The following is a 14,131-nucleotide window of genomic DNA, read 5'->3' on the forward strand; positions in this document are numbered from 1 at the left end:
GCTATACAACTAGGCTCCTGTAGCGCAGAAGTAGCCAGGAACCATGCACAGGACAAAACTGTGGCTGTGGACACTGACATTTGAGTTTCATTCATTTTCACATGATATAAAATTGCTTCCCTGGTAGCTCAGGTGGCAAAGAATCTGCCTGCAATGCAGGAGGCCCTGGTTCGATTCCTGGGTCAGGAACATCCCCTGGAGAAGGGATAGGCTATCCAGTCCAGTATTCTTGGGCTTCTCTGGTGGCACAGACAGTAAAGAATCCGCCTGCAATGTGGGAAACCTGGGTTCAATCCCCGAGTTGGGAAGATCCCCTGGAGGAGGGCATGGCAACCCACTCCAGTATTATTGGGCTTTCTTGGTTGCTCAGATGGTAAAGAATCTGTCTACAATGCAGGAGACCTGGGTTCGATCCCTGGTTCAGGAAGATCTCCTGAAGGAGGGCAGGGCATTCTTGCTTGGAGAATCCCCTGGACAGAGGAGCCTGGTGGGCTACAGTCCATGGGGTCGCGAAGAGTCGGACATGACTGAGCAACTAAGCACAGCACAGCACACATCATTTTCACATATTATGACATATTCATCTTCTGTTTTTTCCCTAAACATTTAAAAGTATAAAACCATCTTAGCTCACAGGATATACAAAAGCAGGTGGTGGACCAGGTCTGGCGTGCGAGCCATCAGTTGCTGATTCCTTCTCTGAAAACAGACCCCAAGGCCAGCACTGTTCAACAGGAGGGTCTTTGAACATAAAACTAGGGGGACCGAGCATCGTCCAGATATTCTCCTTAATTGACAAATGTGGGAAATGTAGGCCCAAGAGGAGAGGACATGCTGCAGGGTGGAGAGCTGGGAGCTGCTGGGCTGGGGCCAAGATTAGGCGGGTGTTACCTGGAACACCCCTGTGTAGCTCAGCAGCTGCCAGGAGCTGGGGGTGAAGTGATGGAGCCAGTGTACCGTAATCCACATCCCACGTCTTTCTAGCTCTAGCTCCAGCTCCCAGAGCTCGCTCCTGCCTTCCCTCCATCCTTCCCTATGGAGAAGATGGTTTCTCGGTCTGGCATCCACTGCTATGGCCAAATAATTATTATTTTCTTTCCCTGTGGCCTCTCCTAGGTGGACCAAGGGGATGACAAATAATGACAGGGTGAGGGTCCAGAGAAAGACAGTAACATATTTGCAGTCTCTTGCAAACAATGGTCTCCCTCTCGCCAAAGCTTTCTCCCAGGCAGGAGACCTCCAAAGTCATGATGGATAACACACATCCTAGCTCAGAGAGGAGTCACCTCCCAGCCAGCTAAGCCCCTGCTGTCACACCCTATGCTTGATTTACAGGGGAAAAGAGAAAGATGGGGTCACTCTTGCTTTCAAGACCTTTAGAGTGATTGCTGGGAATAGGACCTCTGTGGTTTTGAATTCCTTCTCACAGTTAGTTTCTTTTTCTCCATTGCTTTTTGCAGTTGGACAGAAAACAGATAAAGGCCAGATGAAGTTATTTCATTTTACTTATTCGTGTGTGCTCAGTCATGTCCAACTCTTTGCGACCCTATTGATTGGAACGCGGTGACCCTATGGACTGGAACCCCCTCGGCTCCTCTGTCCATGGGATTTTCCAGGCAAGAATACTGGAGTAGGTTGCCATTTTCTCCACCAGGGTATCTTCCCAACCCAAGGATTGAATCCCCATCTCCTGTGTCTCCTACACTGCAGGTACAATCTTTACCACTTGAGCCATCAGGGAAGCCACTTTAGTTTCAATTGCTTACCTATAGTTTTGCAGGTGTCTTACAATAAAAGATACGTCAGGTAAATTATTTAGACGGGTTCAAATGACACACATCATGTAATGAAGAGGGTATTTGCAGAAATTAATACAACGTTGTAAATAACTATACTTCAATAAAATAAAATTTTTATTATTTTTTATTAGAGTATAGTTGCTTTACAATGTTCTATTAGTTTTTACTGTGCAACAGTGTGAATCAGCTATACACATACATACATCCCCTCTCTTTTGGATTTCCTTCGCATTTAGGTCACCAAAGAGCATTCAATAGAGTTCCCTGTGCCATACAGTTGGTTCTTATTAGCTGTCTTTTTTATGCTAGTATCAGTAGCGTATATATGTCCATCCCAATCTCCCAGTTCCTCCCAACCCCCCCGAACCTCCCCCTTTCCCCCCTTGGTATCCATACATTTTTTCTCTGTGTCTGTGTCTCTACTTCTGCTTTGCAAATAAGATCATCTATACCATTTTTCTAGATCCCATATATATATGTGCTTTAATATATGATATTTGTTTTTGTTTCTGACTTACTTCATTCTGTATGACAGTCTCTAGGTCCATCCACGTCTCTACAAATAGTGTTGATAGGAGAAGGCAAAAAAGAACAGAAGTTATATGAAAAGATATTTTAAAAATATACAAAATGTTCTCTTCTTCCTATTTAAAAAAAGAAAGAAATCTGAGAGCCTGTGGTTACATCATGTTTCTCTGAAGGCACTTTTACAGGGAGCTTGAAGTTTGGTATTCAGACAAAGAGCTTTCTTCTGACCTGACATAGGATACAGGCTAGGGAATCAGGGCCCTGGGAGTGAGTGACTGGCATGACCCTAAGATTCCCCTCCTGATTATCAGTTGCCTGAGGAAGTACATAGCATTCTGTCAGGATTAAGGAAATTGGCTGAGTCTGAAAGATGGATAGTGTGTGTTACTGATGGAAAGGAAATCTTGGGTTAGCAAAGCTGACAGTTTCCTTACAATTCTCTGACAGCTTGTTTTCTGGTATAATTGTCATGATTCTGACCATCCTGCAGGAAAGCCACTGACCAGCTTAATGGTGATAGTCATCCAAAAACAGGTGGAGATAGTAGAGGAGAATAGGGTCAGGAAAATGAATAGAAAGTGTTAGTCGTTCAGTTTTGTCCAACTCTTTGCTACCCCATGGACTGTAGCCTCTTTCTGTGGAATTCTCCAGGCAGGAATACTGGAGTGGGTTGCCATTCCCTTCTCCAGGGGATCGTCCCAACCCAGAGATGAAAGCCAGTTCTCCTTCACTGCAGGCAGATTCTTTACTGTCTGAACCATCAGAGAAGCGTTATTCTGGCAACATCTCTCCTGAAAAAAGGCACGAGACTTTCCATACAAAGAGATTTTTTTTCTGGGTCTTTTCAAAGCTAATATTCAACAAGCTATGTCATTGTTTAAAGATTGTTCTGCAAGTGCTGATGGGAGAAAGGCAGAGACACTGGTCTTAGAATTGGTTTCAAAGTTTCATCAGAGTTTTTTTCTTCACAGACGTAAAAATTTATTGACCATCAATAGTTGTTTTTTTTTTTTTAAATCAAATCAATAATTTCCCTCATTTGAAAAATGATGATGAAAAATAATGCAGATGTTACACGGGAATGTTTGCAGAGAGTCAAACATTAAGACATTTGTTAAAAATATGGTAATACAAGCTCTCCATCTGTCCGGTTCTGGTGGATGAACTAATGCAAAACAAAATCAACTTCTTTTTCCTCACTCATGCTTTAATTGTGATTTCCCAGACAGGTCAATAGGTTTTCCTTTCAATGCTGTGCTCTCACATTTCACTTCAAATTAACGGTTTCCATTGTGGTTGGATAGTCCTTCCTTTTCTTGTGCCTTAGGGTTGTTGTTATGGGTGAATTGTGTTCTTTTTGAATCAAGAGTTGGCAGCAACTACTCATCCACTCGATGATTTTTTGTGTCTGTTCTCTGAAGCAAAACCCACTATTGCAAAAAAAAAAAAAAAACAAAGACAAGTTTTCTAGGGAAGAGCTGGCTGGAGCTAGACCCTTGTATATTCTGCCAAGTGTGAAGATCTGCTAACTTGTCCAACCCATCGCCGGGCTCTGCCCTGCTGACCTCAGCTTCAGAGATGCCCTGAATCCTCTCTCTAGTCCCCAGGCCACTCCTCTCTTTTGCCCCTACCCATCTTTTTAAAAATAAGCTAACATCTTTATCGAGTTACCACTTACATACCTTAGAGTTCACTTGTTTAAAGTGTACAATGCAATGACTTTCCCCACTGTGCAACTTTCTCCATAATCTAATTTTAGAACATTTTTTTCACCTGCAAAAAGAAACTCCATGCCTGTTAGCAGTCACTCCTTATATTAGTCTCCTATTGCTGCTATAACAAATTACTACAGACTTTGTGCCAAGTTTATTTTATCTTACAATTTTGGAGGACAGAAGTCTGCAAGGGTTTCACTGGTCTATAAAAGCAAGGTGTCAGCAGGGCTGTGTTCCTTTCTGGGGAAGAATCTGTTTCTTTCTTCTGTGGTGATTCTCCTCCTTTTGGAAGCTGCTGCATTCTTTGGCTCATGGCCCCCTTCATCTTCAAAGCCAGCAGTGACTGGTTGCATCTTTTTGACAGTACATTTCCCTGTTTCTGACTCTGTCTCCCACTTCCCTATATAAGGACCCTTGTCATTACATTGCACCCACCTGGATAATCCAAGATCATCTCTTGATTTTAAAGTCAGCTTCTTAGCAACCTGAAATCCCCCTGGCCATGTAATATAACATACAGTTTCCACGGATTAGGACAGGGACATCTTTGAGAAGCCATTCTTCCTCCTGCCACACTCCTCATTCCTCCTACGCCCCAGCCCTAGCAGCCACTAATCTACTGTCTGTCTTTATACATGTGCCCATCTTTTTTACTCTCCTTCATCTTCCACTTCTTCCTTGAGTTTCATGTCAGTCTCTGCTCCATCTCCTTTCTCTCATGGGTCTTTTAGTGGCTGCCATCTTTTCTCTCACTTCTCAAGAGATGATGGGCTGCTGGAGACAAAAAATGGGGAGGACTGTGTGTGGGATGAGAGGGGTAAAGATTGTAGGACCAAATGCTGCGACAGAAAAGATGTGCACAGATGTCATCCAACAGTATTCGTAAGTGGTAAGATGAAAGTTACGGAGAAACCAAATCAGCTAGATAGTGTAGTAAAAAAGAGCCCTTTCTGTAAGTGAGATCATTTGGTTTGGGGATAACCCACTCTGTCTTTGAGAGTCTCAGTTACCTCCAACTATAAAAGGAACGGAGTTGGACCAGATCAGTGGTTCTCAAAGTATGTTTTCTGGGCCAGCAACATCAGCATCTCCTGAGAAGTTTAGAAAGGCAAGACTTCCCTGGCCGTCCAGTGGTTAGGACTCTGAGCTTCTAACTGCCAGGGGCCCGGGTTTGATCCCTGATTGGGGAACTAAGATCCCACATGCCATGTGGCATGGCCAAAATAAAAAAGATATTCAAACCCTTCAGCCCCCACCCCACCCTAACCAGAAACTCTGGGTGTGACCTTACTCCAGTCTAGGTTTTAAGAAAACCATTTGATTATTCTGATATGTGTTAAAAGTTTGAGAACTACTAATCTAGATTATTTCTAAACTCCCACCCGTGTAACAGTCTATGAGTAAATTTCCAGGTCAAAATAAGTATAATTGTTAGCAGCAGAAGATAAGAAAATGCTAACAGGGGGAATAAGGTAACTTGAAAGTTTGTGGGGTTTTAATGCACATTAGAAAGATTTCTGTGTCATTGAAATCTCCCGTCATTTGATATTTCATTTCAAGTCATGACCTTCTAGATCCTAAACCCTAGTATCTCTGCGTATCACTTCAAAGGATTTTAGAATATATAATGTAGACATGAAATGAAGATCTCTATTTCTATTAAACCATGCCGTGTGTGTCTCACACCCACAGATCTATAACACTGGGCCAAGCACCCTTCCTGGGTCATCTGTCAGCATGTCCTTCCCCAATCGACTGTCACCTGGTGGAGCAGAGATGTTTCACGTGCAGGAGATGGTGGTGAGTTCTCATTTGTTTTCACGCTTGCTTTGAGACTTGAGCCAGCCCATTCACGTTTTGTGTTCAACCCAAGAGCCCAGAAAGGTCAACTCATTCTAACCTATGGAAACATACCTGGAAAAGCTGGGAAACCTGCAAGTTCTGAACTTCTACATTGAGAAGATTGGTTCATACCATGAGAAGACCTCTTTGGGGATGGCCAAGGGCTGTTTATGAACCTGACTTCTGGGATGGACTTTACCGGCTCCTGGAACCTCCACACTTGTTTGCAGTCTTGTATGTATCTGAATGTGTGTTTCTAAGGGGAAGATTCACCAGCACTCATAAAGATTCTCGTAGGGCCACTGATGCCTGGAGGGTGAAGGATTCATGCATAAGACATAAGTGTAGGTGGAAACTCAAGTTCATATGCAGAATATGCAATTCTGCTTGATCCTAAGTCAACTGTAGATGATTTTTGTCTCAACAATGATCATTCCTCCCACTTCCTTGGTTTCTAGGACATCACATTTCACTTGGTGTCTCTCTTCTCACTGGCTTTCTCCTCATCTTCCCCGTTCCTACAGGGCCCAAGGGCCTTTTTTCCCTACACTCAGTCTCATAAATCTCCCCAGGACCCCTGGTTTTGTATTCAGTCTGTGCTGATGACACTAGTTGTTTTTCTCCAGCCCACGTATCTCCCATGAATCAGAGACTTTGATAGTTAGCTACCTTCAGGCCATCCCTACCTGGGTGCCTAACAGGAATCTGTCTTAACCAAACTGAACTCTCAGTGGTACCCCTCCAAACCTGCTTCCCTCCATGACCTTCTGCATGTCACAAATGGCTGCTCAATCCTTCCAGTGGCGTGGGTCACCCTTAACCCCTTTTCCCACACTTCAGATCTGAGCCATCACCAAACCTGATGTTTCTACCTTCCCCCCAAATCACAGTGTTACAATTTTTGACCCCTCTACCATCAGCACCCTGGTCCAAGGCACTGTCATCTGTCACCTGGTTTATTGCAGTGGCCTCTTCACTTAGGTCACTTCCCCTGGCCAGCCCCGCTGCTGTCTGTCTGTGCCCCAGCAGCAGAGCTGGGCTTCCAAAATGTAAGTCAGGTCACGTTACTCCTCTGCTCAAAACCCTCCGATAGCTCGCCTATGCTCCACATTCTTCCAGCACCTCAGCCAGCTTCACATTCTGTCTCTTGCCCTCTCTGGCCTCTCCCCTCTTCCTCCTCTCTCTTCCCCAGTCATCCTGCCTCCACGCTGGTCCTAGAGCATAGAAGACGCTCTCCCACCTCCTGAATTTTGCACGGATCTTCTGCTACCCAGCGTACCCTTCCCCAGAGTCACATGACCTCTGCCCTCACCTCCTTCTCGTACTTGCTCAAATATCACATCCTTGGAGAGGCCCTCCCTGACCAACCTGTGTCCCAGAACCTCTCACCCACCCTTCCACCATCACCCTCATCACCAGCTGGCACACCATATATTTCCATATTTGACCAGTTTATCTTCCTCCTGGCCCCTACAGTATAAGGACAGGACTTTTATCTGCTCGCTACTCTTATCTCTAGGGACTCCAATACACAATACTTAGAGTATAATATGTGTTGAGTAAATATTTGATATTTGTGGACTGAAAAAAGTTCATGCTATAAAACATCATTTACTCTTTCCACATGAATTCAGGAAAAGTTTCATGCTGATAAAAAATCACCTCAGTGCTCCTAAGAGTCTGGAGCGGCTGGACGAGAGGGTGACCCCTTGTGGGAAGGAGGGAGCATGATGCTCGGGAGAGTCACTGCACAGGGAGAGGGCATGTGGTCCACATTGAGGGCGTTGTTGAATCATTGCTCTTACATGGGAATGTGAGGGCCAGCTAGCCAGAAAGATGGATGGTCTCTCTGTGGACAGCTTGAAAGTGGGGCAGCAAGGCCCATGGCGTGTGACACACCTGAGCCCACAGGAGGCCCATGATGTGATAGAGATGACGGTTCCCACATTGCTGTCCTCTTGGGTCACGTGGGCTGAAACCCTGGGCCACAGGAAATGCTGAATGCAGGATAGGTGCCCCTCCTGGCCTGCCTGCTCAGCCATCTCCACCCCTCACAGTTTTCCACTCCTGCTCCATGAAGTGCCTGTGCCTTGGAGCACCGCTGAAACAGTAGAAGAAGAGTCCCAGTGTCTTGCACCTACTGCAACCATGGTGTGAACTTAGCATGAGGTTCCCACTGCCCACGTGCTCCTGTCTGCTCCCTGACATGCTGTTTACCTCTCCAACCACTCCACCTTTCCCCATGTCTGGGGGATACTCTCCTCACAGAGCATTGCTGTGAGCTGTTCATATGAACATCAGTAAAGCTGTAGAGAACATTGCTCCCTCGTGGACGAAATTATTTATTGAAAGAAACAGGAAATGTAATTCACTGTGATTCTGAAAGTATCTCAGAACCAAGTACATACCCTTTTCTCTCTTTTTTTTTTTAAGAATTTTCCCTCTTTTAGAATTTGTGTATTTATTATTTTTGTCTGTACTGGGTCTTCATTGCTGCATGGGCTTTTCTTTAGTTGTGCTGAATGGAGGCCACTCTCTGATTGCAATGCGCAGGCTTCTCATTGTGGTGACTTCTCTTGTTGCAGAGCGTGGACTCTAGGGCACGGGCTTCAGTACCTGCGACTCCCAGGCTCTAGAGCACAGGCTCAGTAGATGTGGCACTTGGGTTTAGTTGCTCTGTGGCATGTGGAATCTTCCTGGATCAGGGATTGAACCCTTATCTCCTGCATTGGCAGGCAGATTCTTTACCACTGAGCCACCAGGGAAGCCCCGTTTTTCTCTTTACTAATCATCTGACCAAACAAGAGCTACTCCAATTTGGAAGCATTTATAAATAGCTGGCTTGGCAGCAAGGCATGAGAAGTGGTTTTTCTGAAGATTTGCAGAACTGCCTGACTGATCATCCCACTGAATGGGCTCTCAAAAACCCCAAGTCCTATGAGCTCCCTGCATTCTGTTCTCTGAGTTCTCAGAAGTAGACGCTTTCGATTTTCAAAACCGTACTGAGAATTTTCAGAAGTATGTAGCAGAATTCTCAAGGACAGCCAAGCCATTGGTTGGATACATCAGCCTGTGTTCAGAGGCCCATGATATTTGTGTGGTGTGGAAAATCAGGCTCGCCAGCAGATCTCACTAAGCAAGTAGTGAAGCACTGTGTTCGCATGGATAGTCATTACTGGAGACCAGTGTGATGATGAGAGTAGAAAACGTAAAAGCTGGTGCATGATGGATGCAGTGAAGAGACAGGAGTCCCAAGTACTGTTTCAGAGGCCACTGGGCAGCACACTTTCTGCCGTAAAACCTAAAGGGCCAAGAACAAGGGCATCCTGCAGCTCAGCCAGCTTCCCAGCCTTGGCCCTGCCCCTGCTCAGCAGAGCCCAGAATGAGCCCACTGGAGTAGGTGAGGTTCACGCAGCTCATGATGCCCTCCACTCTGGCCCTGCAGGACTTTGGATAGAGCAGGCTTCTCATTCTGGGAATTTGGGTGGCTTGGTACAAGTCAGACTCACTCCTATTAGGAGAAACCAGTACTTGTTTCCTGTGTTCTCCAAGAAGTACCCCTAAGGCCTGGGGGCATTCCCTCCAGATCCCACCCTCAGCCACCAGCAGTCCCTAGCCTTGGACAGGCCCCTGGGCAGCCAGGAGCCAGTTACCTCTTCAGCCAACTGAAGCCCAGGGACAGACAGCTGGCATTGAGGGAGGGTGTATCTGCCGTCCCTCCCCACACTGCAGGGGACCCTCAGATTGTTTCTCTCCCTTCAGCAGCACGCTTGGTATCCATCTTCCTGCTGAGGGTGGGCATGCTGGCTGACCCCAAGGGCCTGGGCTATCACCCCACCTATGGCCCTGTCTGGGACACAGTTTCCTTTTTTCAAAATTTTATGTATTTATTTTATTTTGGCTGTTCTGGGTCTTTGTTGCTGCGTGGACTTTTCTCTAGTTGTGGTGAGCAGGGCTACCCTTCCTTGTGGGGCCTGGGCTTCTCATTTCAGTGGCTTCTCTTGTGTGCAGAGCAGGGGCTCTCGGGCGCAGGGCTTCAGTATCTGTGGCTCCTGGGCTCTAGAGCATGGGCTCAGTAGTTGTGATGCTCAGGCTTAGTTGCTCCACGGCATATGGGATCTTCCTGGATCAGGGATCGAACCCTTGTCTCCTTCCTTGGTGGGTGGATTCTTTACCAGCCTGGGACACAGTTTTCTAACTATTGGTTCAGAATTCATTTGGAAGTGTCTGGGGTTTCTGGACAGGACAGAACTGCCTCTAGGTTTCACCATAGAGTCTTTTGTTCTCCCAAAGGATTCTTGAGGTCCAGATGGCTGTGAATGGAAAATGACTTTTGGAGAATGCTTGTGTGGGAAAGATTTGTATAAGGATCGCAGTGAAGTGGGACCCCTTCATACACCCACCCAAGCCATGGTTCCTGATCTTCTTTTCTTGGAGCAATTGTCCTGAGCCCCTCCACCTTGCTTGCATTTTATTTAGAAACTGCCTTGGTGGTGGTCTGAGGAATGACTTGGCATTTCCACTGCCTCCCACCCACTGGGGTTGTGCCAAGTCCTGTGGGGATCCTGACTCCCCACACCATAGCCAAAGCATAGGCAGGGCACTGTGACCATGGAGACCATCAGGAGTCCAAGTGGGAAGGACCATGAAAATAATAGAGTGAGAAAGGGGAAGAATGACGGTCCATCTGAACTAAAAATCATGGCAAGTGCTGAATCATTCTTGATGTATTCTGCAAACACTGGCAGAGAAAGCACCAATGATGTGCCAGGCTCTGATAAGAGGAATAAATCTCACAACACAGGTGGAAATTCAGTCTAGCAGAAGACAGATCTATGAAATACAGTTGCAGCTCTCTGTACCAAATGCAGTCATGGAGGCATGGCCAGACCCAGGGATGTCCAGAGGTACAGAGCCCACCATGGAGAGGGGACAGAACGTGCGTCACAAAACAGGCTTTTGGAGCCAGGGCTTAGGGGATGTGTAGGTGCTCACCAGGAGAGCATGTGGGACAAGAACATTGCAGACAGAGGCAGTGTCAGCGTGTGAAGGAGTACAGTGGAGGTGGCACCCGGTTCTCCATGCTCTCTGCCCACCTCTTATGTGCATGTGTGCTAAGTCACTTCAGTCGTGTCCACCTCTTTGAAATGCTATGGACCACGGCCCACCAGGCTCCTCTGTCCATGGGATTCTCCAGGCAAGAGCAATGGAGTGGGTTGCTGTGCCCTCCTCCAGGGGATCTTCCTGACTCGGGGGTTGAACTTGAGTCTCTTATGGCTCCTGCATTGGTAGGCAGGCTCTTTACCACTAGTGCCACCTGGGAAGCCCACCCACCTCTTATACATACACCCGAAGGTTACTGCTCTCTACGTCTTCTGTGGGGCATACAGCAGATGGCTGTCTTGGCAGTGTGACAGTGAGTACTAAACCCTGGCATTTCCTGTGACAGTTGGCGAGGTTCTAAGGGGCATCACTCCTTCTAGGATGCATCGTGTGTATGTGCTCGTGTGCCCACCCCGGGCTGCTGCCGGGGGCAGTGGTTTCTGGGCCCGACTGCCCATGTGAGGCAAGCCATAGGCAGTCACTCCTGCAAGAAGGTTCCTGTGGAGACGGAGGACACAGCTGCTCTCACACAGCTAGATGAGACCTGGCCTGGAGAATGTAACAGCCTCTCCTTGTTGTGGGCCTCCTGCAAGGATGAGCCTTTTAGCAGAGCCCCTGAGTACAGGCCTAAGACAAGGCCAAGGTGGCACATGTGCCACAAGCTTTATGGCTCATGAAGGCAAGACCATTGGAACTTGAGTGGAATCCTGCTCCAAAGTTAAATTTATTCACGTGGCACGAAGGTTCAAGGGAAGGGATAGGAGGTTGTCTCAGGACTCAAACATCAAGTTGTTGAAGTTGAAAACCTGTCTATGAGCAACTTTATAACCCTGGAGGAGAAGGCTTTAGCATTTGGCTCTTAATATGTAGGAAGAAAAATGTCATAAATGATGGCTTGCAGAGTGCAAAGGTGGAACTTTATTCCTTATTTATTTATTCCTTATCTTAGTAAATTATAACCACCCTTCCAATGCATGTACACCAGACAAGGCTGCCCATGATCTAATTTTTGCCAAAATGAGTCAGTTGATACCAGAACTTTAATTGTTTTGTGATGAGGATGTCCATATCCCTCTGAAGAAAAGATACACCTGATATATCACTGACCATACAGTAGCTTAAATTTAGAAATGGAGGACTGAATTGTTTTCCCCCAGGATGATCTGAGGAAAACATACCTGCTTAATGACAGTGGTGTGAGACCATCAAATCTATCACATTTAATCAAAGGCTGAAGAGTAAAAAAAATTTCTGAATAACTGATGAAAGATGAACTCAACTTACTGCTGTCCCGAGGCTTTAGTAGTATTTTTATGTGCTTTTAAATTTAATCTACACAGCAGCTCCATAAGGTAAGGTCATTATCCCAAGTTAAGAAACCAAGATTCAAAGATTTGCCCAACATTGCACAGCTAGTAAGTAACACAGCTGGATTTGTAGCCAGGTCTACCTGACTTCAAACCTCATGTGCTTCCCCCTATACTATTCTGTACCTCTCCTGGGAGTACTGCCCACTACCCAGTCACCACAGGCAGACTCAATCAACAGAAAAGACAGAAGATGAGCAGACCACCAAGAATCACCCACTTAATGAGCAGCAGACATGCAGATGACACCACCTTTATTGAAGAAAGCAAAGAAGAACTAAAGAGCCTCTTGTTAAAAGTAAAAGAGGAGAGTGAAAAAGTGGGCTTAAAACTTAACATTCAGAAAACTGAGATCATGGCATCCAGTCCTATCACTTCATGGCAAATAGATGGGGAAACAGTGGAAACAGTGAGAGACTTTATTTTGGGGGTCTCCAAAATCACTGTAGATGGTGACTGCAGCCATGAAATTAAAATATGCTTGCTCCTTAGAAGAAAAACTTTGACCAATCTAGACAGCATATTGAAAAGCAGAGACACTACTTTGCCAACAAAGGTCCGTCTAGTCAAAGCTATGGTTTTTCCAATAGTCATGTATGGATGTGAGAGTTGGACTATAAAGAAAGCTGAGCACTGAAGAGTTGATGCTTTTGAACTGTGGTGTTGGAGAAGACTCTTGAGAGTCCCTTAGACTGCAAGGAGATCAAACCAGTCAATCCTAAAGGAAATCAGTCCTAAATATTCATTGGAAGGACTGATGCTGAAGCTGAAACTCCAATACTCTGGCCACCTGATGCGAAGAACTGACTCGTTTGAAAAGACCCTGATGCTGGGAAAGACTGAAGGTGGGAGGAGAAGAGGAAAACAGAGGATGAGGTGGTTGGACGGCATCACCGACTCGATGGACATGAGTTTGAGCAAGCTCCAGGAGTCAGTGATGGACAGGGGAGCCTGGCATGCTGCTGTCCATGGTTTTGCAAGGAGCTGGACATGAAACCAACTCTCAGTGACTGAACTGAAATGAACAGAATGAGCAGCATTCACCCCAGGACAGTGAGTGAGCCACCAACTGCTATCAAAAAAAGAACTAACACCAGAAGGTGTATTAACTAGGCAGACAGATTAAGATTTTACAATGAGCAAGATTGATGCTTTCAGAGAGATACAAAAGACAGTATTCCCATGAAATAGAGTAAGCTAGAGTTTTGTAAATTTAAAATTTTGACCATTCAAATAAAACCCTCAGTATATGAGCTGCGTAGTAGAATGGGTATAAAAGAATAAAGTGGTGGATCGGAAACTTGAATGATTTCAAGAATGTAGTACAAAAGGGACCGAAAAAAAGCCCTTTAAGCTTTTTAAACTACCTAGTATGAAGATCCAAATGCTCTCTATATGAGAGTGAGGAGGCTGGAAAGATGGAAGCGAAAACAAGCAAAGATTCTTTGTCTTGTTTGGGGAAAAGTTTGTGTACCAGTTAGCTCAAGACTTTGATAGAAATAAAGCTTAAATGTGCAAAAAAAAGTTTTATCTTTTTTAAAATCAGTTTATTTATTTTAATTGGAGGCTAATTACTTTACAACAGTGTGGTGGTTTTTGCCATACATTGACATGAATAATTTTAATGGCAACTTAGAAGAATAAAAACAATGTGGGACATCCAAACCACTAAAGAATAAGAAGCATTTAGAAGGAAAGAATTCATGAATAAGAAGGCAAAGGAAAAAATTTTATATGTTTATATATGTATATATATATATACATATGAGATGGCAAG

The 14,131-nt window shown here is 45.4% G+C and overlaps 1 protein-coding gene across 1 annotated transcript in view; it reads left to right on the forward strand.

The window, feature by feature from the left end:
- The window catches only part of ITGA9 (integrin subunit alpha 9), a 361,696-nt gene that overhangs the window by 289,812 nt on the left and 57,753 nt on the right, over positions 1-14,131 (forward strand). The window contains exon 23 of the mRNA NM_001192718.2: positions 5,735-5,842. Coding sequence (NP_001179647.1) covers positions 5,735-5,842 — 108 coding nt within the window. The remainder of the gene's footprint in view (positions 1-5,734; positions 5,843-14,131) is intronic.

This window comes from Bos taurus, chromosome 22 (assembly GCF_002263795.3).
Source record: "Bos taurus isolate L1 Dominette 01449 registration number 42190680 breed Hereford chromosome 22, ARS-UCD2.0, whole genome shotgun sequence".
NCBI lineage: Eukaryota > Metazoa > Chordata > Mammalia > Artiodactyla > Bovidae > Bos > Bos taurus.